The sequence below is a fragment of the Phasianus colchicus genome, chromosome 14 (genome assembly GCF_987193195.1).
Source record: "Phasianus colchicus chromosome 14, bPhaCol1.hap1.1, whole genome shotgun sequence".
Taxonomy (NCBI): Eukaryota; Metazoa; Chordata; class Aves; order Galliformes; family Phasianidae; genus Phasianus; species Phasianus colchicus.
Genome location: NC_143449.1, coordinates 11,608,243 through 11,630,842, shown reverse-complemented (window position 1 = coordinate 11,630,842; position 22,600 = coordinate 11,608,243). Strand labels below are relative to the sequence as shown.

Here is a 22,600-nt window from a genome sequence, read left to right as displayed (position 1 = left end):
GTATGTTCCCCTGCTGTATGCATACATGATTCCTGAAATGTTAAAGCTAAAGAAGTTTGGCAGATCAGTGTGATGTTTCAGATTCTAAAGCTAGTACTCTTTTCAGAGAATTGGCTAGCACACTTGTTTTCAGTTCTAACAGAACTGGATGGCAGAATTCCTGCTGTTCCATCAGGAATGCTCTGTTCATTTTTCTCATGCACCGGTCATTGATCATTCACTTTCAACTTCCATTTTCTGTGTATAATTAAGAGTGAGGAGATACTGAAGTAAAAAGAGTTGCAGGATTAATGTTTTTGCTTCCCAAAGCCTATTTCTAACACTAGGTAAAGAATATTTGCTTGAGACAGAGAGTGACTGTTTTGACTGTTTTTACTAGCAGCATGGCATAAGCTTAGCTGTAATTTAGCACAATTAATTATTGTTTTGTGATTGAGTAGAGGGGCAAAACAGATTGGCCAGCTGCTGTTTCCAGTTGGCATGAGTGAAAAAGTCTGAGAACGACAGTTAGTGGAACTGGGTCAAAATGAAAATGCCTTCCTCAAGAATCCTCAACAGTTCTGGCTTAGAAATATAACCTTTCAAATTGTGAAATTAAAATATACATTTTACTCAAATGTTTTATTTTTACTTCTCCAGTTTGAAATGTAATTAGAAGTAGTTATAAAGCTAGATGTAATAGCACAGTCAATCTCTATGAGCAAGACAATCTTGATAGTTTTTTTTTTTTTTTGAAGAATGAAATTAAAATTTCAATGTTTTTTATTTTAAATTAAAAAAATTCATTGTATTCCAGCACACACCACAGCACAATCAGAAAACCAAATATTCGTCACTCTATGCAAGGTTCCTATCTGAAATCTTTGAAATCTTTCTTCATCTAGGTTAAGAGTCTGTACTGCAAAAAGGTTTTAAATGTAACAAAAACATTTATGCTTGAACGGGTAATAGAAGTCATGGAGCTTTCAATTAAATTAAAGCTCTCAAAAACAAAATATCAAGTCCTGCTTAAAAGAACTGTTTCATGTTTATGCTGCCAACTTGCTGATCTTGCATAAAGTTGTTCCCTTACTAAGGAGTTGGTTTGAGTAACGCCCATCATCCAAAAATGTTTTACCTTGTAGGAGATCTACATTTTAATCAGCTGATGAAACAGATGTGGGAGGATTGTCATGAGCTCTGCTTCTGAAATCAGAGAGAAGCAACTACAGGTCTGTGGAAAATAAAGTGCCATCAAGTTTGTTTCTTGTTTGTTTGCTTGACCAGTAAGAGACAGATTAGAAATTTCAGATTTCTCATAGATAAACGTAACGGAAGGGCTTGAATTGAATAGTGTCAGTTAGTAAAATTCTGCAGAATGTTTTGCTTTTAAATAATAATGTTTTAAAAAGCAAAACCAAAGGATTGGTAAACGTACCTGTAGCCAGGCAAATTTTCCATATTACATACAGACAAAAGAGCATAAATTCAATACTCACAGAAATAGTTAAAATTTCAGGTATGATATAGGAATATAGCAAAGTTTGTAGGTTGCTCCAAGGATAGAAATTGAAATCTCATAATAAAAGGATAAATGCTTTTAAATCATAATTTAAGAAATACATTTAGCCAAACAATATGGTGTAAAGGAAAGGAAAGGCCACAACATGGAGACAAATCACGTGTATTTCCATTAGCTTGTTTCAATACTAGAAGTGTGGTCATGGTAGTGTGAAGCAGGAGGAGCTGCCCCTCTTCCAGTTTCTGTGAGCAGGTTGCCAGAGCAATTTAGATAGTGTTCTAATCTCTATATTGCAATGACATGCATTGTCCATTGAACTTTCTATTAATTATACTTGTAGTTTTAAATTCCCATCATCCTTCATACCTGGCCATAGACATTTTGTAGCAATTGAAAAATGTGGACATAACTGTGCATCTGAAATAAAGTGCAACTTAAACCATTATTTCTTTTTCATAGGTTCCTGGGGTAAAAGCAGTGTTTTTAAAAATACATCCCATAACAAGAAGGTATTCCCTTGCTTTTAGTAGTTTTATATAAACTTCAAACTTAAACAAATCCCAAATGTTCTTCTGTTATTTGCTTAATGATTTCTGATTTTTAAAGACAGACCAGCTTTTCTTATGACATATTTTTAGACAGGTCCAAGTAAAAGCAAAGATAAATAAACAAACACCCAGACCCCAATCTTGTTCTCCCTAGAATCCTGGGTACTAACATCTATTTTAAAGTATGTCACAATCTCAACTCCTTTATCTCCTTTATTAATGAGGATTGTTCCTTAGGCAGTCTGTCCAGGACAGGGAAATGCAAATTACTGTTTTGGAATTAAACTCATTTCCTGCTCTTTGGTCATAATGAATGTAATATCTTTCCTTTAATATATGCAGCTCCACAGATCAACTGTTACCTTGCTGTGTTCCATATGACTGCAGGCCCTTTTCCATTATCAGTTTTCTTTAGAGCATCGCAGAACTATAAATTAAAATTGGTCGTGTAATATGGATATCAGTGGGCTCTTGCAGCATTCCTGACATACACTTACCATCATCTTTTGCTACTTAGTGTGTACGAAGGCTTAAAGAGGGATACAGTTCTGTACTTAGCATATCCTGTTTTATTCCTAAGTTAGTATTGCAGTCGTATGTGGTAAATGATGACTGACAGTGTTTCATTAAAATGAGGCAGCCACTCTTCAGCATGCTGAATAAGGTCTTTAATGGATAGGAGAAATGTTGCTCAGCGTGTTTTTTTGGTTTGATCACCAATCTCATGCATAGTATTAATTATCTGAAACAAAGCAAATTGACTATTAAATAACCTCAACAATTTAAACAGGAAAATGGTTGGAACAAAAGAATAACTTCTGCTTATGGGTAAGTACAGTATTGCATTATTTCACTTCATGGAATGAAATACAATCTCTTGGGCTTTTGAGCTGCTGAAGATACTGATAGCCATCACAAAAACAGTGTCTTTATAAAACAAAGTGATTCTGTGCTGAATTTTTGTTTGTTGCTCTGCTTACAGTTTTACTATAGCACAAAGATTATTTTTCACCTGCTGGTACAACAGAAATAGAAGGGTATATTTGCATGTTTATGATAATTTTGGATGATAAATCATCCTAGCTCCTAATCATTAGATTCAATTTTTAAGTCTGTTTTTGTTTGTGTATTCAAATAATTTCATCTTCTTTTTGAAATGTATAAACATGAAGCTGTAATTGATACCACATAATTTTTTTACAAGAAAAATTAATGAGTTTTCCCTCAGTCTTGCAACAGTTCATTTTACGGTCTGATCATTGGTTACTGCCAGCACCGTGACAGCCCTTAAAACATAGCCTAAACTCTGTTTAACCTTCTTGCTGAACTTTCTTACCACTGAAGCACTGTAATGTATGAAGAGGCGTAAAATTCTGAAATCACGTTTGAACCATTTCAGATCCCGCCTTGCTATCTATGCACTGCAAGGGCCCTTGTTGAAATACAACATAGAGTACAGTGCATTGTTGAAATACGACATAGAGTACAGTGCATTGTTGAAATACGACATAGAGTACAGTGCATACAGTCGTCGTGGATTACAGGAATGCTGACATGGAACATGTAAAGTGATGGACCCAAAGAACTGCCTATTACTGCTCTAGTGCAAGACTTTGTGGCAGATAACTGCTTAGCGGCAGTCAAAAAAAGCAAGTGAAACATTAGAAGCTATTAAGAAGGAAGCAGAACAGAAGAACAAACATCGCTGCACCATTGTTTAAATCCATGATTTTACCACTTTTGGAATAATATGGAAGGGAGAAGAGCACAAATCATCCAAGATATGGAATAACATCTGTATGAAGAAGATTGAATAGGTTTTTGTTGCTTTTTTTTTTTTTTTTCTAGCCTGGAAGAGAGGGCTTAAGTTCGAAGCTGTGAAGTTATATGGAAGAACCGGAGGCTGCGGAACCAGGAGTCAAATTCGAAAGGAGGTTCTTAATGCAAGAGGGAAGATCTGCTGAACGTTCTTTCCAGAGGACTTAGTGGGTGCAAGGAGTTTACCTGAATTCAAGGTGAGTATCAAACAAGTCCTTATATGTGAGATTGGAGTAATGAGAAAACATGAGTTTGGGGTCTGTCACTACAAGAGCATATCCAGAGAAGGGCCGTGAACCTGGTGAGGGGTCTGGAGCACAGGTCTTGTGAGGAGCAGCTGAGGGAAGGGGGGTTGTTTAGTCTGGAGAAGAGGAGGTTCAGGAGAGACATTATAGCTCTTTATAGCTCTCTGAAGGGAGGCTGTGATGAGGTGGGAGTCAGCCTCTTTTCCCACATAATTAGCAGTAGGAATAGAGGGGATGGCCTCAAGTTGTGCTTGGGAAGTTCAGGTTGGATATTAGGAAAGATTTCTTCTCAGAAAGAGTGTTCAGACACTGGAATGGGCTGCTCAGGGAGGTGCTTGAGTCACTGTCCCTGGAAGTGTTCAAGAGACATGTAGGTCTGTACTAAGGGATGTGGTTTAGAGGGGAAATATTGGTGGTAGGTAGGAAGGTCTTTTCCAACTTTGGAAAACCTATGGTTCTATACTGTGCTAATGAAATACTCGAAGTTGAAAATAATTTGTGAGTGTCAAGTTTAAAGGGAAGTGTTACACCAGCTATCTGGATCAGTGTCTGTAGACAGGCACCTTCCACCAAGCCTCCAGTGCATTACTGCTCTTCCTTCAAAGGGTGGATCAGAAAACCAAAGCCTCTACTTACTAACTGGTTGTAACTTCCTCTTCAGTCTCTAAAGTTTTCCCTTACACTTGAAAGCAGATTTTTATCTCTGGCCTCATCAAGTTATGGCTGTGCAGCTCCCTGCCATTTTGCTGGCTTCTTAACCCTCTCTTCTCAAGCCTTTCAGTTTCCTGACCCCATGTTGTTTAGATATCTGTTCCCCTACAAAGAAAAAAACAATAAAAAAAATTTAAGTGTAGACAACGAGATATGATGTGTTCTTCTGCAGGCCTCTTCCCAGGCAAGTATTTCTCTCTCATATTTTATCAAAACACAGTTTTATTCCTTCTTACCACAGTCATCAGAGTGGGAACAGAACTCACTTAACAGATAACTGTGATACAGAACGGAACATTGTTTTTGATGTATACAAAACTTTTGTCAGATTAAAATCCATGCACTTTGAGGTCCTCATTAACTGGTACAGATTATCCTGCATGTATTACTTACTGTTATGATTTATGACTGCAATAATCCTTGCCACATCTACAAACTCTTCCGGAAGTTATTTTTTATTTCCATTACAATAGGATGACTTAGGCCTTTCTTTCTGCTGACCCTTGTAAGAAATTTCCAAGCCACTCTTTATTAAACAGGGAAGTATACTGCAGGCTGGTAATGTTTCCTGAGCTGGCTAACTAATTGTTTTCTATGTGATACATTACACGGCTCTTGTTTTTCCTGGAGGAGTATTACTGTAGTTTCTGTGGTTTCCTACTGAAGCATAAAGCAATTTCTAATGGTTTGTGTAAAAACAGAGACCAGGCTGTTGTAACCATACGTTATTGCTTTCTGTGAGATTTTTTTAATTGTTATGTCAGAAGCCATCAATAGTTTTTTTAAGCTGGTGAACCGAGAATGAGGCTTTAGGAGAAAATGTGTATTTCTCTTCTGTCTGGGTACGTTGTTTCTTCTGGCACACAGCACCTTTGAAACCAGTGGGACAGAACTTACTCCAAATGTCTTTGGTTTTAAATACTCTCCTAGATAAACTGCATGTCTGCTTGGGTTTAATGACAGAGGATTAAGGGAACCTTTATTTTTTGATGAGTATTTTTCCAGATGTCACAGCCATGCCACGTAGAGTAATGCTCTGCTGTCAAGGGTCTTCTGCCATTGTGTGGCTGTGCCGCGTGACCTGAAAGCGCAGGAGGCACGCAGGGGAAACTGACAAAATTAAGAACCTACGATTTATTATTAAGGATTGTATTTATTACACAATATTATATAATTATGTTGTTACAACGTTACCACGCAGAACAAAATTACATTCTTGGATAGGGCTTGCCTGACTCGGGTAATGCAATACAGGAGCCCAAACCGAAAAGTGCTGTGTTGAGAAACTAACCCGAGTTCGTATACTTTCTACAGAGGGACAGTTTGGGTAAGTTTCCAGCCTTCTCTCTTACGGACGAGCTTCGCGTTAGTCCCTCTGTAAGGTTAATAGCACGGGTGAAAACCAGCAGCCCGCTCCTTTACGTTACTCCGCGTTTCTCTCAGCGGGAGGCTTCGGCGGGCGCTGTCCCTGCAGCCCGGCGCTCCCCGAGGCCGCCCCAGCGCAGCGCCGCCCGCCCGCCCCGCGAGGGGGAGGCAGCCGCGGGCTGCAGGTGCGGCCCGCCCTAGGCGCGGCCCTCCCGCAGGTACTAATCGCCGCCCTGCCCCGCCGCCCGCCCGCATTCGCCGCCCCGCTGCGCCTCGAGCCGCCGCTCCCCGAGCGCGGCCCGCGCGGCCGGGATGCTGGGGGGCCAGCAGCAGCTGCAGCCCCTTGCGCTGCCCCCGCACCTCCAGCAGCAGCAGCAGCACCAGCACTACTACCGGCGCCAGCAGCACTACAGCACGCTGCCCGCCCCCCGCCGGCCCTGCCGCGAGCCGCCGCCGTGCCCCGAGCCGCCGCCGTGCCCGGAGCCGCCGCCGTGCCGCGAGCCGCCCGCCCGCCCCGAGCCGCCGCTCCCGCCGCCCTGCTTCGAGCCGCCGGCCCCGCAGCGCCAGGAGGGCGGCCCGGCGTTCGACCGGGTGCGGACCTACGGCCCCGGCTGCCGGCGGGCGGGCGCGTCCTGCTCGTCCCGCGCCGCCTCGCCGCTGGAGCGCTCGCACGGCCACCAGCAGCTCAGCGCCGGCTGCCAGCCGCCGCCGCAGGTACGGGCGCGCTCGGGTGGCGGCCGCCGTCTGCGCGGAGCGGGGCCGAGCGCCTCGAGCCGCCCCTCGGCCGCGCCCTTTGCCTTCGCCTCCGCGGCGGTGCCGGGAGGTGCGGCTTCTCCGGGCGGGGAGAGGCGGCTGCGCGGTCCGTAGCCCGCAGATACGTTCGGCCGTTCCGCCGAAGCTCCCTCACGCGACACGCGCCCCGGAGGGCTGCCCGGGGCCCGCCTGGCCCGCGGCGGGAGCGGCAGCGGGGGCTGCCGGGCGGGAGGAGCGGGCGGGCGGCGCCTGCAGGTAACGCGCTTCAGCCCCGGTACGCTTCCCTTTACGCCTCTTTTTTTCGTTCGCATCAGTTTCGCATTTGGTTCCTGTTTGGTAACTCCACTTTAAAAACAAAAACACGCGAAACCCGACAAACTTCCAGGTAACTTTTTCTGCTGTGCCCTTTCTGCCCGTCCCGTCAGCAGAGCGGTGCCCCGCCGCGACGCCCGGTCCGGGCTCCGGGCCGCTCCCGCCCTCCTGGCGCCCGCAGCCGCGCCGCGCGCCGCCACCCCCCGCCCGTCCCGCGGCGCCCTGCGGAGAACGGCTGCCACTCCTGCGGGGCACGGCGGCCGCTGCGAGCCGGGCAGCGCCGCGGGTGGGACGCGGTGTTCTGGGCTGCGCGGTGCGGGCTGTCTTCGACTAACGTCACGTTCATCAGAGTGCCGGGCGTCCTTTGCTGGGATGGGCGCACCGACATCTGGTTGCAGACTCGAGTGCTGTCTGTGCGCTACCAAGTGCGTTTAATCTTCAGCAATTGTTACGGTCTCTGAGTCTATTAAGTCGTGCTGAGAAAAATGTTTTCTTGCTGAAGTGTTTTGCTGGATTAGACTTTAAAGACAAAAGAGGGTGTAGCTCAGATTGGGTTTTGTGTGGGTAGCAGTTGTAATGGCAGAGGGGGCGGATGGCTAACAGAGGTTATTGGGAAGTTACTCAGGAAGAGAAGGGTGACGACGAAGCCCGCTGGGAGCAGGCGGCAGCTGTGTGCCTGGTGCTGACTGCAGCTGAGGAGAGGTTTTGGGGGAAAGCGTTTGGTAAAGAGCTGTGCCCAGAAGAGCACTTCTGTGGTGGATTCTGTTGTCCGTGGAGCAGATCCTGTACAGCCACATGAACAAAATAGCTTAGCATCGCGTGCCTCCTGCAGATATCATAACTCAACTCTCAAATCACAGTTAGCGGCAGCCTAAAGCCAGAGTTTAATCTTCTCACCACTGATAAGCAAAGGGGTTTTCTTTGAGCAATATTTAATTTGCTTTTGGAGAGCTTTTGTGGATTGATTATATCATCACTACTGATACCTTGTCACAGCATTCAGTCTTATAGTTGGCATCCCCTGTTCAGTTTATGTACGCTGCTAATAAGCCAGAGGGGGAGGGGGAAGTAACGTGTGCACAGTGTGTGTGGTAGTGCTTTTTGTGGTCACAGAGTGTTCAGGATTCAGTTTGCTTCCCAGATTTTGGGACCTAACTTTGCTTTATCCTTGATGCAGAAGCCAAGTGCTACTCCCAGCCGTGGCAGGTTTCATTTGGAGTAATTGAAGGCAAATTTGCTCTCATCTGCCTGAACTAAATGGAGAATAGTGCTCAGCATAAATTTTCTTGCTGTGAGGTGTCTGTTTTTGGTGTAGGTAGGAGTAGAACTCCCAAAGGATTTGCAATAGTCCACTCGTGAGGAACTCTGCGAGGTTTCCATGGTCAGCTCAGTGCTGCAGCATGGAGGGCTCTCGCCTCCCGTTGTGAGGATGGTGCCGTGTTACTGTGGTGTCAGCTAAGTTGTAGGATTTCTCTGTATTCACTGCAACGATCCCCAGAGGTGGCCTCCCTCTTTCAGCTGCCAGGTGTAATTCTGAAGTTCCGATTAGATGGGTTGTTTGTAATTAATGAGACAGTATGCTACATAGAAAAGGTTTGGCGTTGGTGGAATTCTGACCATAATCACAAGTTTGTCAGAAGCTGAAGGGAAATTGTTGGATGTAGAGGTCAGTGTAATGATAACTTTTTCCCCTAAAATTTGCGCACAGTGATTGTATAAATCTATCAAAGACCTATTTTAAGATCTTGTAATTGTAAAGACAAGCAGCCGTCACTGTGAAAGAGCTGATGTTTGCCTTTTGAAGTTACCCTTGTAAATGCAGACCCAGAACTGCAGTCCCATCCTTACAAATCCCAGTCCCAATCCGGACACTGGGATCCGTGGCAGCACTGGGCTCTCTTGCCAGCATAGCGTTCACCTTCCTCCTTCTGTTACAGGGTGTCCCACCTCTGAGCACTGTAGGAAACCCAGGAAAGGCTTAAGGAGAAGAACCCCAGATGTACCCTTGGGGATAGCAGAGGTCTGCGGCAGCCTGGGGCTGTGTCCCAGCGAGCTGGGCTGGGGCTGGCACTGGGCTGCAGCGTTCCTGGGGCTGGGGTTCCCTCCTGGCTGGCACAGGCTGGGCCTGTTGGGCTGGTCTGGGAGGGGAGCAGGCACAGCCCTTGTGCCGCGGGGCGAGGGAAGTGTGTCTGCATCCGAGCATGCCAGAAGGGAGAGTTGGGTGCCTTACAAATAGGTGTCATTTTATCCAGACAAACCTAGGTTCTGTATATTATTCTGTGTGTGATTTATACCATCCTTTTTGAATACTACAAGATTAAAAATGTATTCTAACTTAAAATTTGTTAGTCTTCTGATTTCTGAATTTATTGCTCTGAGAGCACATAAGTGCCTAGGTACAGTAATTTACAAGTTATCCTTCCTGAAATAGATAGCATGAGTTACATATTCCAAAGTCCTTTGGCAGTGGCATTTACATCAGGCAGGTTTGTACAGCTTTACACTGCATTGAAAATGTGCCCTTTCATTTTGTAGACAATGCTCATCTTGTTTTCATGTGCCACACCACGATAGCCAAGGCTGAAGAAGAACAAGCATCTATTTTCCTTTGATGTCAGTTGTGTCGCTGTGGGAGCTCCTGTGTGGAAGAGGAGACTGGGCTGTGCAAGGCACACAGCAGGACCCTTGGTCGCCTTGCTGCAGTGTTGTGGTTAATGTGTGGATTTGTCTGCTCAGTATTTTACTTTTTGTTTTGGCTCAGGTGTCAGTGAGATGTAGAACTGGGGCCATGTGCTCCCTGCTCCCCGTGGTCCTGTTGCAGTGTCAGGTTGTGATTCAGAGGTGTGCTGATTTCAGGGGGCTTTGTCCTGCACTGCCTTGCTGCAGCCATCCCCCAGGGGATGGGAGAGGAGCAAGAGGGTGAGGAACAGAAACTGTTGGGTAACATGAAAGCCCAGCACAAGCAATGCATAAAGAATTCATTCGCCACTTCCCACTGGCAGGCAGGTGGTATTCAGCCACCTCCAGGAAAGCAGGGCTTCATGTGTAGTGGTTCTGTGGTCAGACAAATACCATTGCTCCAAACATCCCCCCTTTCTCTTCCCTCCCGCCAGCTTTTGCTGCTGAGCACGATGCCATGTGGGATGGAATGTCCCTTTGGCCAGTTTGGGTCAGCTGTGCTGCCAGGGCAGTGCAAGGAGCTGAAATGTCCTTGGCTCTGTGCAAGCACTGCTCAGCAGCAGCTCAGCAGCAGTGTGTCATCGTCACTGTTTTCATCAAAAATCCAAAACACGGCATCATATGAGCCTCTGCAAGCAACTTTATCCCAGCCAAATCCATGACAGCCCCGAGGGCCCAACTCAGGTACACGGAGTGTGGGAGGAGGAGGGAGCAGCTTTCCAAGTTTTCTGCACCAGTTATCGTTTTGAGATTTCTTAATTACTGTGATTGGTGCTGAAACAATTTCTTCTCTACTTCGATTTGTCTTCCCTGGTCATGTTATGATTCACACTTGGGAGATTTGGAAAACTGCTTCAGGCTTCCTAAACTTATGCAACAGTTCACAACTGGAAATTTGACCTACTTTGGAGTTGCTCTTAAGAAAGTCTCTGAGGCTCAACTAAAGCAATGTATACTTTCCAAGCCCACAGGTTAAGGGAAAAAGTGATTTGTTAGGAAAATTGAAAGTCTGCACTGTAGGAATAAACAGCATGTTGCAGACTAACAAATTGCCTAGTGCTTACATGAGATTCAGTGGGAATTTTGCTCACTTGGATAAACAACTAGACATGGGGATTTCGAGCAGAATGCATCAACTGTTCTCTTGTTGGTCTGCAGGATGGAGTAGACAGTGCAGGAGAAAAAATATGTAGTAAAAAAGGAACAAAACTGCTGCAATTTGTGGGTTTCTGTAATTTAAAAAAGCGTACTTGTTTTTTCTTCAAGAATGAGCAGATGTTCTGTGTGAGCATCTTTATAGGTGTTAATTACAATGTTTCATGCCACTTTTTGAAGTAACTGCACTCGCTGGTTCACTGGATAGTGGGATCTGGTTTATTGGCAGTTCATGGATCCCTTTTATTTTGGTGATTAAGCTAAGTACATGTTTTCTTCCCATGGTGAAGCAAGACTTTTTTAGAAGTACATCAAGTTTGCACAAGCTGACCTTCTTATGTGACATGTAAGACTGCAGGTTAAAGACAGTGTTACATGGAATAGAGATGAGATCCTTGAAGTGCCGGTCCAGCACGTTAGCTTTCATTTGTATCCTGTTCTTTTGGCATTTACAGAAAATAAGGACCGATTTCCTCTAACCTATTAACAGGGGATTGAAGGAAAAAAACCAAACTTCTGAGAATCCAGACTGTGGCATAGCGTGTATGGGTTATTTTCTGTTGGGTGGAATGGCCATAGCTTTAAAACTTTGCTAAGTGATATTAGCCAATGGATCTCAGTATGTTTATAGCTGATGGCAATACTCAGATTAATAAGGAAGTGCATGTAAGCTGAATTCTGAGCATAAAAGATTTTAAAGTACAATCATCACTGAATCTTTATTTTCTTCCTTGCAGGGCGCTGTTCGAAGGATTATCATAGAGAATCCTGAGCAGGTAGGAAAACTGTTTGCTGCTGGAGTCTATGCACCTCTTCCTTCCTGAATTGCCCCAGCTTGGAAAGGTGTTTCCTTCCCTTTCTAATGCAACTCTGAATATTTTGAGATCACAAGGCCCATACCTCTGGGGGAGAGGAAACTATTAGGAACTGAAAGCACTACAGAATTGCCAGCTGGACTTCTCAGCTCTCTGCATTAAGTCTCCATTAATATGTTTCAATTATATTGTTAGCAGAGAATTTCTGCTTATTTTGGATGTTATTGAGGTGGAAGCACAGTTGCTTTATTTCCAAATGGAGAAGATCAGTTTAAAAAAGAATAGTTCATAAAGTGACAGAGAAATTTGTTGAGATTTAAAGAAAGCTCTTTGAAAAACCTTCTGCTTTTTTGTTAATTCTTTTGTGACAAACTCCTGAGTGGAATTAGATGTTTGTGTCTGGATCTATGGGTAGAAGTTGTGAAGGTAGAGTGCTTAACAACTGTCTCCTTCCAAGAGGAGGTTGTAAGCAGCCCACCAGGCAGTCTTTCATGACAAGCTGTACGCATTAAACCTGAGCTCAGGGACCAGCGTGGCTGAACGATGCAGCAGCTACACCAGCAGCTCTGTCTTCATATTCCTGAGACCCCAAACAATTTCAGAAGCGGTCTGATAAGTACTGTATTTGGCTCTGTTCTCTCAGAGCTCTGCAGGCCTATCTGAATTGGTCACTGGTCTCTCAGTGGTGCCTGGGTGAACATTTAAAGTGAACAAATTTCACAGCTCCATGAACTCTAGCTAACGTGACATAATGTCCACCTTTGGCACACAGCCTGCTCATTTTCTTCTGCCTAGCAGGATTCTGTAGTGAGAGAAAACAGTGCATTTGGCATTATACCATGGGAGGTGAAGGGAAATAGAGATGCAAGGTGAGAGTCTGAGTGCATGCTGCATGGATACTGCAAAAGAATAAGTCTGAGTTCAAGATGATGAAATGAATGCACACTTAAATATTGGTAACTCAAAAAAAAAAACTATCTTAAAGTGCCACTTTGAATCACAAAAGAAAGTCACCATTGTTTGGTTAAAGTTGTACTAACTCTGAATTTGCTGCCAATGTCTTTGAGTGCTTTTTATTAAAATCTGTTACAGGAGCCATTATTCCCATTTCTTAGAGGGGGGAACTTCTGTCCTGGAAATAATGTCATCTATGAAAAGACAATAAGAAAATATGAACTATTAAATCCCCACCAAGTAAGTTGGTTATTTCTATTATCTATTGCAAAAGAAGATTCAGTCAATACAAAAACAGTAGCGTTTGTTGTGCTTTATGAACTAATGCCAGCCAGGGAACTGCCTTGCTGAGGAAGAGAACACCCTCTCAAAGACTGGAACATAAACTAGCTTCCTGTTGGGTGGGTGGGTGGGTGATTTTGCCAACAGCATTTTCTTGGATTATAAAAACAGGATGAATGTGTCGCTGTTATGGTGTACACTCTGATCCTGGAACTGCTGAAACATTTGTAGAGGAAAATGTCATCAGTTATTTCCTGGAAAATACATTTATATCAACTGAAATAACAAACGCTCAGTAATTCAACTGGAGCTCTTTAATCTCTAAAATACTTAATGGAACAGGATGTATGTGTGTTCTAAATTAAATAATGGAGGTTCCTATTGCCTGAGTATGTTAAGTGGAACAATACAGTAAAGCATACAGCTCAATTAAGGAAAGCGTGTCTTCTGTGCTTTCATTTGCAGTTAAAATGTGAGGAGTTGGTAAAATACAGTGCTGAAGTATAATAGCATGAGGCAAACTCATATTCAAATAGTAAGAAAAAGCAATTTTATTAACGTGATTAAAATATCTGAAAGTCTTTTGACACCTTTCATTCATTTATGTATTTTTATTATGCTTTCATCTCACTAAGATGTATTCAGCAACTTAAAAAACAAAACAAAAAATCACTCGTTTTTGTTTTAGGAGAAGCAGTACCAATTTTCCCACCAGTGTCAGATTCCACAGCTGTCTGATCAGTGCCGTGCCATCCAGCCCTGCCAGCAGCCTGAGCAGCCCCCAGTCACACAGCAGTGCCAGCAAACACAGACTGGCAGCCCCTGTGAAGTAATGCCCATCTCTGTGACTGATGACTGCAGAGGAAATACAGTGAGGAGGGTGACAGTTCAAACCTGCGAACAGGTAAGAATGGTTTGCTTCATGTTTTACTACTCACAATATTTTTTTGTACACAGAGTACAGAACTTTACAGATAGATTAAATTACTGATTTCTGCTCTCAAATGTCCACATTCAAAATGATTGTGTGGTAATTAAGCATTATGTACCTTCTGTAAGTTAAACAGCAAAGTGCTTAAGTGTATCCATCAAGTCTTGCTGCTTTGTTGTGGTGCTTTTTTCTTCCTTTATCTGGGAGTGCTGCTCATTAATTCAGACAGGTTTCATCTGTCAGTACAACAAAGGCTGAGTAATACAAGACTTAGCTTCTTTCCAGTTCTAGTAAAATGCAGGTAAAAAGTGCTTTATAAACTGGACATAGGCCAATTCAGCATTGCTTTCTATGTGAACTGCTCAGCAGGGGTTTGAAATAACTTATGTGGAAGTTGGTGTATAGTACTATTTTGGTTGGGGGTACAAGTGTGGCAGTCCCTTCCCATGCATCTGTTGAACATACAGGGGGCAAGACTAACATACTGGGTGACTTCTGTATTGGTCTGTGGAAATTTTCCATAGACAGAGTCCAATAAAACAACTTAGTTAAACTCAGTTTAGGCTGTTTTCACTTTTATTATTCATGTGAGTAAACATTTTATCTTCAGTTGGAGATGCTTTAACATTCTGTTGGGTTAAAAAAAAAAAAAAAGAGGTGGCTTATGTTAGTGCCTTTCTGTAAATTCTCAGTGCTGTCCACTTGTATTCTGCCCACTACTGCAGCTATGGAAACATTAAAGATCATTAAAGGAAGTTTTACTAATTATCTGAGCTTTCTGTATTAGAATAATAATTATAACATTGCTGAAAAAGATATTACTTAGCCTATTTCTTGTTGCTGTAAAGGAAGAATTTATTTCTGTATAGTTTACTGAAAACCAGAAGACATGGAACACACAATAGCTAGGAAAAGAATAGTATAAACAAATCACAAATTGATAAGAGTAAACAAGAAATTCCATTATGTTGCTAGCATTTTCACATTCAGCTTTCTTCCCAAGGAAGGGAATGGGTTATGATCATCTTGCTTATCATCTGTTACTCAATTGCTCTCAGGAGAATAATGACCAGCTGGACTGCCGCTACTTTGGTGAGCTCCTTGCTGAACTGAACCGCAAGACCAACGACCTGTACAGTTGTTTACTACAGCATGTGGAAAAGATAGGAGGAAGGTATTGGCCTTATGTCTGTTACCTGACATTTTGGTATTCCAGAAATCCTAGGAATGCACGGCTGGGAGCACAGACACAAGTTGATTCGAGTCTTGACAATGTCCTTATCCTTCCCTCCCAATCAGCATTACTTTGGTACTCCCCTCTCACCCTCACTTGGTGCTTTCAAAGTTCACTGAGATGAGTGTAACTGCTCTGTAGCATGGGAAGAGTGGGATTTAAACATCACAAAAAACCCTGCCACTGCTAAGAAAACACCTGATGAATGTCAAACTTCAGCTTTGTTCTGGGTAAAGACATCACCCAAGCCAATTAAGAACTGGGTTAACCAACCATCACTGGGACAACTGCCCAGAGAAACAGAGAGAGTTAGCCTGTGCTGACTGTGCTGCTTTGTAATGCAGTCTCCTCACACAGTTGTACAAGGAGTAACATTTAACAACACACCCGAGGCTAACGGCTCTTAATCTCATGATGAACCTTCCTTGTTCTGCACTGCAAAGACAGATAGTCTTTTTGTAGCTGTCAGAGTGGTCAAGTTCTGCAAAGTCTTATGTTAATCAGCCCACTCCATTTTGTCTGTTTTCCAGGAACCATGAGATCGAATTTACCAGTCAGGTAAGCATCAGGAATGCTCTTACAAAGCTGTTCTCTAAAAGTCTCAGTAAGAATGGTGTGGATCTTGGAGCAAATGAGGCCAAGCAAGTTTAATTGAATGATGCTGATCTTTTGCTAGTTCATGATTTCTGCTTGTTGATAGCATTCAGAGCCTGAAACCTACTGCTAGGTGTGCATTTTGCAAGTGTGATAATTCTGAAAGAAAGGAACTTCAATAATTTGCATTATAATTATTACTATTGCAGTATGAGTCAAATTTTGAGTCCTTCCTGTTACACCAGTAATGGTTTCACTGTAAAACAAACGTACAGAGATGCATTTTCAGTATGCGTTTTTGCAAAGGATGTTTTATGCTCTTGCCAACAAAGCAGCTGCTTCACAACATGCACTGTTGTGCACTGCAGGAAGTAAAAAACACTGCCTCTCACTGTGATGAGAGGAACTTAAGTTGCCAGAATGACTTTCTAGATTTCCTGACTGCTCACTTGTGGGAATCCAGCCGTAATGCATACAATCATCAGGACCTTTCTTCTTTTTAAAGTTGTTATGTTTGTGATAGAAATGCTTGTTTAGGATTAAACTGCATGAAGCAATACCACTTAATGGCTGTCAGTATCTCCTGTAAAACTTTGGTCATCATTTATTTGTTGACAGTCTTTTCATTATTTAGAAATATGAGATTTGCTCATAACCATTAACTGCTGGAAGCTCTGTTTTAGAATTAAGTGCTATTTCTGAAGAGAGGATGGTTTTGAATGCTGCTTTTAAAATAAATGTTAAGCTTAATGTAGACTTGAATATATACTTCATTTATCACTTCATCTCAGTTTTTATACGCCACACTTTCGAAAATTTCTGGATATACTTTGATCTATTTTCATTCTTATTTGCCTTGTGCTAAACATGTTTTTCATAGCAGAGCTGTGTAATTAATTAAGAAACTTCATAATGATCAACCAGGCAAAATTCTTAATCAAGATGTCTCTTTCTTCATCCCTTTGCTTAGACTGAAGATATTGAAGAATTAATTCCCAAAGGACTGTCTGAGGCAACAAAGCAGCAGATTCGTTATCTCCTCCAGGTATGTAAATAACGTGGAGGGAAAGTCTTTATTAACTTGAAGCACTAGAAGCTGCTGTACACAAACACAGCAGGGAATTTGTACGTAACACTGCTCGGTATTCTTTTTCCATTTATTCTCTCTAAAGGCTATGGAATCACACAGGTGGCTCAGGTGCCAGGCAGCAGTTCATTTCACTGCTCATTTGTTTATTTTAAACTGTTTTACTGGAACTTCCTTGCAGTTTTGCTGGAAACCCATTTTGGCTTTTGGCAAGTAATGAAAAAACTGAATTTCAATCATTTTATTTGTCTATGTTGTATATTAATGCTTTACTTTAGAAACGAAAGACATATAGTAAGTGTCTTTCTGAGTGATGAATCAGGTATCAATTACTAATTACATATGCTGCCTCTCTCTAACTTGGGTCTTGCCTTTACAAATGGTCTGGCTAAAAACACTGCTAACTGCACTCATCGCCATGGCACACTTACAGTATCTGGTAATAGAAATATCACTTCTGGTTTGGGTCCATTTATAAATGGCTTTTGGCTTTTTTCTCATCGTATTCCTTAGCTACTTAACAAACTCAATGCCTGTGTGTTACAAGGCAGTAATTCAAAAGGAACAAAGTGCCTAAAAATGTCTTTTTAGAAAATATGTGCATTTCAAAGAACAGTGCGTACAGTAGTTCTAGGAGTTATTTTCAGCTGTATAGCAGTTCTGTGCTTTTACATATATTTAAGCATATTGTAAACAAAGCTCACTGATGAGAATAATATATATTTTATTTTTTCTCCTCCTAGATGAGAGTGACATCAGATAAATCTTTGAGACTTGTGCTTTCCACTTTCAAAAACTTACGTGAAGAGCTCTGCCATTTACAGGATGACCTGGGGGTAAGTTGTATTTCTCAGTTCCCATGGCCTCATCCATTTGTTAGAGCTTCTCAGTAAGATGTCCATTATGATGAAATTCAACTTGTGAAGTCCAAGCTTAGTTGCTTTAATAAAAATGGATGGTTCATTCATTGGCTTGCAAAATCTGAACAGTGAATGAGGTTAGAATTCTTCCTAGCAGTGGTTTTCAAGTGTTCAGTTTGTCAAAGCCTAAAAAAAATATATATATATAAAAAAAAAAATTAAGAAAGGCTCTGCTTGAGTGGATTTAGACTTAGCTCTGCATTAGTATATACAATCTGTATGTGCCTACATCAATGGAGACGTTTTGGAACTGTATTTCTTTACATGCTCTGTCTGTGTTATAAACACTGAGTCTTTACTTAACAGCACTCTTCTAGGAAGCAGGAGCACTCAACTCCCTTCCTGCCTCACATGTATCTCCCACTCTATAGAAAAGCTGCTGTCAGCTGGCACCTTTAACCACTCAGCAATCCTGAGTCATACAAGCACCACACTGTAGACTGTAGGCTGTAGAGTTCCAGATAGTCACTGTTAGGAAAGCAGATACATTTCTCATGGACAGCCCCAGTACTTGACATCTCTGGAAGCTTCAGAGCGTTCTCTTGTAAAATACGAAGTTTAAAGAAGAGAGAGGGGGTTTACCAGTCACCTCTGACATAAAACGGGTTTGTGCAGTGAAGTGCTCTTTGGATTTTTTTTCTTTAATTGTTTAGTAACTAGACATAAGAAAGTCTTTCTGGGACACACTGCTTACCCTGCAATATGAAGCCTCATAATGAGCATGGTACTGCTGTAATGAGCATATATGAGCTTTGTAGTTAAAGAAAAAAAAGTTTCAAGAAAACTGGGTATTCATCACTTAATACAAAGTATTTTGCACTTTGAACACGCTTAGGACTAAGTTTACTGAAAAATGCAGCTATTTACAGCTAACATTTTTGTCTTACAGAAGCTAGAAACTGACAATGTCTTACTTAAGAAGGATTTGGCTTTTAAAGAATCTCAAGTAAAAGAATATGAAACTATGTTGTCTTCTCTGAGAGAGAATAATCGTCAGCAGCAGGTAAATCTAAGAATATAGTTTCAGTATAATTACTATCAGCCATAAACTAGCTTCTGTGCTGGCTTCTGAGCATTCCAAGTAATTATTGCCTGGCTATATGTTGTGTGGGTGATTCTGTTACTCCCCTAAGGAACACCATGCATTCATTCCACTCCTGTGTTTTCCAGCAAGGACTCAGAGATAGTACTGCCAGGTGTCGGTCCCTGGAAGAACAGCTTCTTTCTCTTCAACTCAATGAAGGAGAAAAGGACTGTCAGTTAAAGGAACTGGAATACTCCAAGCGTGCCTTGGACCAAGAGATTCAGAGTCTTAAGCTACAGGTAATTCACTTGCTCTTTGTTCAGCTGCTGTTATTCACAGATGCAGATGTCCTGGTGAAGAAAATAATATTAAAGAAATCTCTTTAAAATAAAAAATGCTTTTTTCCTTTAGATCTGCTCCAGTCCAACAGTTCAGACTACCACAGATGAACTCTCCAGCCGTTATGTGGAGATGATCAATAACTTGAGAGAGGATAAAGACCGTGAGATCCGCAGCCTTAGGGTATGTTGATGAACTTGGTATATGTGCCCTTGTCACCTATTGTGACAGGAGGTATCAGGCTATTTTTTAGTTAAGAAAAGATCCATCAGATGCTTTTTACATATCTTTTGGTTCTGCAATTATTTTATATAGTGCTAATGATAGCACTGACACTCATAGAACTGTGATTTAAAAAAAACACATTCCTTTGACGTTTGTGATTTTAACCAACAAAATATATACAGATTTTACTGTATACTGTACACTTTCTGTGCCTAGAAAGGTCACCTGCAGGGAGCACCAAACTAATTGTTTCTCAACCTGTATTTCACAGTCTCAGTTGTGCCAATTCCAGCAAGATATATCAAGGCAAGAAGGGAACAACAGCGACTTGCAAATAAAGCTGCATGAACTGACAGCAATGCTGGAGGAGAAAGATGTTTGTATTAAACAACAGCAAGAGGTAAAATAATACAATGCATTTCTTGTCCAAGAATACTTTATGCTTGAGCACTCACTTGCTTTGAAGATAGCAATTTAACTAGGAAGTCACGTGTCTTTCATTCACTGAGCTAAAATTAATTATACTGTTTGTTAATCCACCACTTCTCTTGGAAGGACATACATACTATTTCAGAGCATTTTCGATAAGAATTTCAGCATGGATTCTGCTGTGACTTCAATGAACCAGTACATCAGAAAGCATTATTTATTTTACTTGAATGTTTACTTCTGGTTTTCTCAGGAACTCTTCAGACTCAAGCATGAGAGAGTATCAAGCAGTCAGTCCCCTGGTGTAACAGCTATCATCACGAAGAAGTAATGTAGTTATTCATCTTTCTTAAAAATACATCTTCATTTTCCATTGCATAGCTTCTATTAACTATGTCCTTACCTCCTGCCAATGTCTTAATGCCAAATGCCTGTTCAACTTTTACAAAATGGAAAAGCTCCACCTAGTAAAAACCATTTGGAAGGATTCAATCCTAAGCACTGTAATAGCAAATGGAGGGGTGGTCAACATGTTACAGACATTTAAATTGCAGTGCTAGCAATTTGTTACTAGTAAGAATATGTGGAGATTGTTAACTGACAGGATTATGGGGCAAGATCAGAGATAGTGGTCTGGAAACAGGTATGCAGATTTCGGTTTGATAGTTTACAGCTGAGCAACTCTTTCCAATACAGGTACAGGAATCAGTATCCTATCCTGGGTCTTTTGTCTGATGACTACAAGGTTACATCACCCGTCAACAAATCACAAACTATTGTAATTGAGAGGACTGGAGAGATATGGAAACATGTAAGTTCATCTAGGGATTCACTACAGGGTGTGAGATATGGAGTATTTAATTTTTCTTCAAAGACATTATGAGCCAAAACTGATGTCTGAGAGAAAGCAATAGCATTAATTTAGCCATGCTGCAAAAAGCAAGGCAATTGAGTCAAATTAGGGAACTGCACTGTCTGTTGCAAGGAGGCAGTAATTGCTAGGTAGAGTATAAATAAAACAGTGTGTTGTTATTTTCTGACCTTTAATTACCTTTAACAAAGGAAGTGGTGTTGCTCTAACAGTCTTTGCCCGGGTGCATGAGGCAGTCCTTCAGGCATCAGTATCTGTAATGAGGAGCTGAGAGCTTCTTCAGTGCTCTACTCTCAGGTGAAAGGTACAGGTGGTGTGTTTTGGGTGCATGGTATTTCTCTGAATCATGAGTATTAATTACTCTGCACTGTTATTAAAACAGATTAAGCACCACGTTCCTGAAACTTAAACAGAGACAGAGCAGTGACTAATCCAGGAAACACAGAAGAGTGGTGACTTCTTTTTAAAGAGTGACCTAAACTTACAGAAGGTGGGACTGCAGAAGCTGTTTATGTTACAGGGCACAGGATAGTATCAAATCTGAACACAAGGTAAAGACTTGAGAAAAATCAGCACAGCCAGCTCACAGCCAGTACAGAAATGTAAGAATAGCTTTCTGGGGGACACAACCAAGAAAAGGCAACTGAAGGCAACAGGAGCAGCCTGAGTAGGCTGAAAGTAAAGCATCTGGCAAACAACGAATTAACAGAGTAATAAAGAAATAACAGTAATAAGAAGCTACAATCTCTTCCTAGCTTACTTGAAAAGTTAGTCATTGTTTCCATTTTTATAATGGAAAATATGAGTGCATGCTGCATTTAAAGAGATCAATATCACTGAATAAATAAGAACTATTAACTGGTTACATTTTAAGTTTCCCAAGGTCTTTATTACATGTGCAAGTTTCAGCTGAAACAAAATGACTTTGTCACAAGATAAACTTGATAAATCCAGTTTAAGAAGTGCCAATTTTCTCCAAGCTTGAGAAATATTTTTTCTGCATTTATGTTCTGTCAACCAAATCTTTCTATCTGCATTCATTACCGAATAGCGATGCTGACTGATAGGTATCTGAACAGCGTACTGAAAGTAGCACGTATGTGACAGTGCCTTTCAAGTAATGAGTATTTATCATGCTGACTCTTTTAGTATGCTCAAGTAGAAGTACTTCACTTCAATCTTAGTTACATTAGAGAAAAATTCTCAGGTAGAAACTCTGTGATGTCTGCTATTTAGGTGTCTGATAACTTCCTGTGCTTGCTGGTATTCATAAATATAACAACAGCTCCTCCCAATATTGTCTATTTTTGTGATTCCTGAAGACAGTGAATGATGCCAGTTCTGGCCTGTGCCACTTCCTGGACAGAACTGTCTGCAGCTTAGTGATATGACTTCGACCACTCCACAGCTAGCTGCTGTAAGAGCTGACACGCATTGCACTTGTGAAGGGGAAGGCTCAGACACTTAGAGAAATTAAGTATACTGTTACCTGAAGCATTCTTTGTGCAGCAGACAGTTCAGTGAGTATCCATATTAGCTTGTAACAGGCTGCTTGTTTCTTTGCTTTCAGGAATGAAAGAAATCCCTCAGCCATCCAAACTGGTTAAAGGAGTCTACAAGAAATACCTAAAATTGCTTTCTTTTCTGCTTTTTTTTTTTTTTTTTTTTTGCCTCAGTAGAAGGTTTGGTCTGATAATGAGAGAAAGGCCAGGAAAGAAATTAAGAACATGAAAGCATGAAGGCAATGCAAGACCAGTGTCTTGTCCTCATTGTAACAAACTGAGGTACCTGTGTCTGTGACTTGCTGC

At 41.8% G+C, this 22,600-nt stretch overlaps 3 protein-coding genes across 8 annotated transcripts in view; 2 read left to right on the top strand and 1 right to left on the bottom strand.

The window, feature by feature from the left end:
• Positions 1–4,938, top strand: part of CHM (CHM Rab escort protein) — a 96,473-nt gene extending 91,535 nt beyond the window's left edge. Inside the window, exons 18-19 of one of the 2 annotated variants that reach the window (XR_016471085.1) lie at positions 1,125–1,211; positions 3,898–4,938. The gene's annotated coding sequence lies outside the window, so the exon portion shown is untranslated. The remainder of the gene's footprint in view (positions 1–1,124; positions 1,212–3,897) is intronic. The other variant, XR_016471086.1, reaches the window with a different exon arrangement.
• A 1,489-nt stretch (positions 4,939–6,427) lies between these two features.
• On the top strand, positions 6,428–22,452 carry POF1B (POF1B actin binding protein). Of its 3 annotated transcripts, none has more exons than XM_031594313.2 (15): positions 6,428–6,902; positions 11,825–11,863; positions 12,995–13,096; positions 13,827–14,042; positions 15,128–15,243; positions 15,834–15,861; positions 16,868–16,942; positions 17,728–17,820; positions 18,794–18,907; positions 19,075–19,227; positions 19,340–19,450; positions 19,764–19,892; positions 20,175–20,248; positions 20,618–20,732; positions 22,363–22,452. In XM_031594313.2, the coding sequence occupies exons 1-15, from the start codon at positions 6,501–6,503 to the stop codon at positions 22,366–22,368; spliced, it is 1,773 nt and encodes a 590-aa protein (XP_031450173.2). In that variant the 5' UTR covers positions 6,428–6,500; the 3' UTR covers positions 22,369–22,452. The 3 variants fall into 3 exon arrangements, with proteins under 3 accessions (XP_031450173.2, XP_031450172.2, XP_031450171.2); XM_031594312.2 differs by lacking the exon at positions 22,363–22,452 and adding an exon at positions 21,175–21,705; XM_031594311.2 differs by lacking the exon at positions 22,363–22,452 and having other exon boundaries at positions 20,618–20,812.
• Positions 17,827–22,600, bottom strand: part of ZNF711 (ZFX family zinc finger ZNF711) — a 34,498-nt gene continuing 29,724 nt past the window's right edge. Inside the window, exon 14 of one of the 3 annotated variants that reach the window (XM_090150249.1) lies at positions 17,827–18,030. The gene's annotated coding sequence lies outside the window, so the exon portion shown is untranslated. Of the gene's footprint in view, positions 18,031–18,929; positions 19,279–21,109; positions 21,197–22,600 lie in introns of those variants that run through there. The other 2 variants (XM_090150252.1, XM_090150251.1) reach the window with 2 other exon arrangements.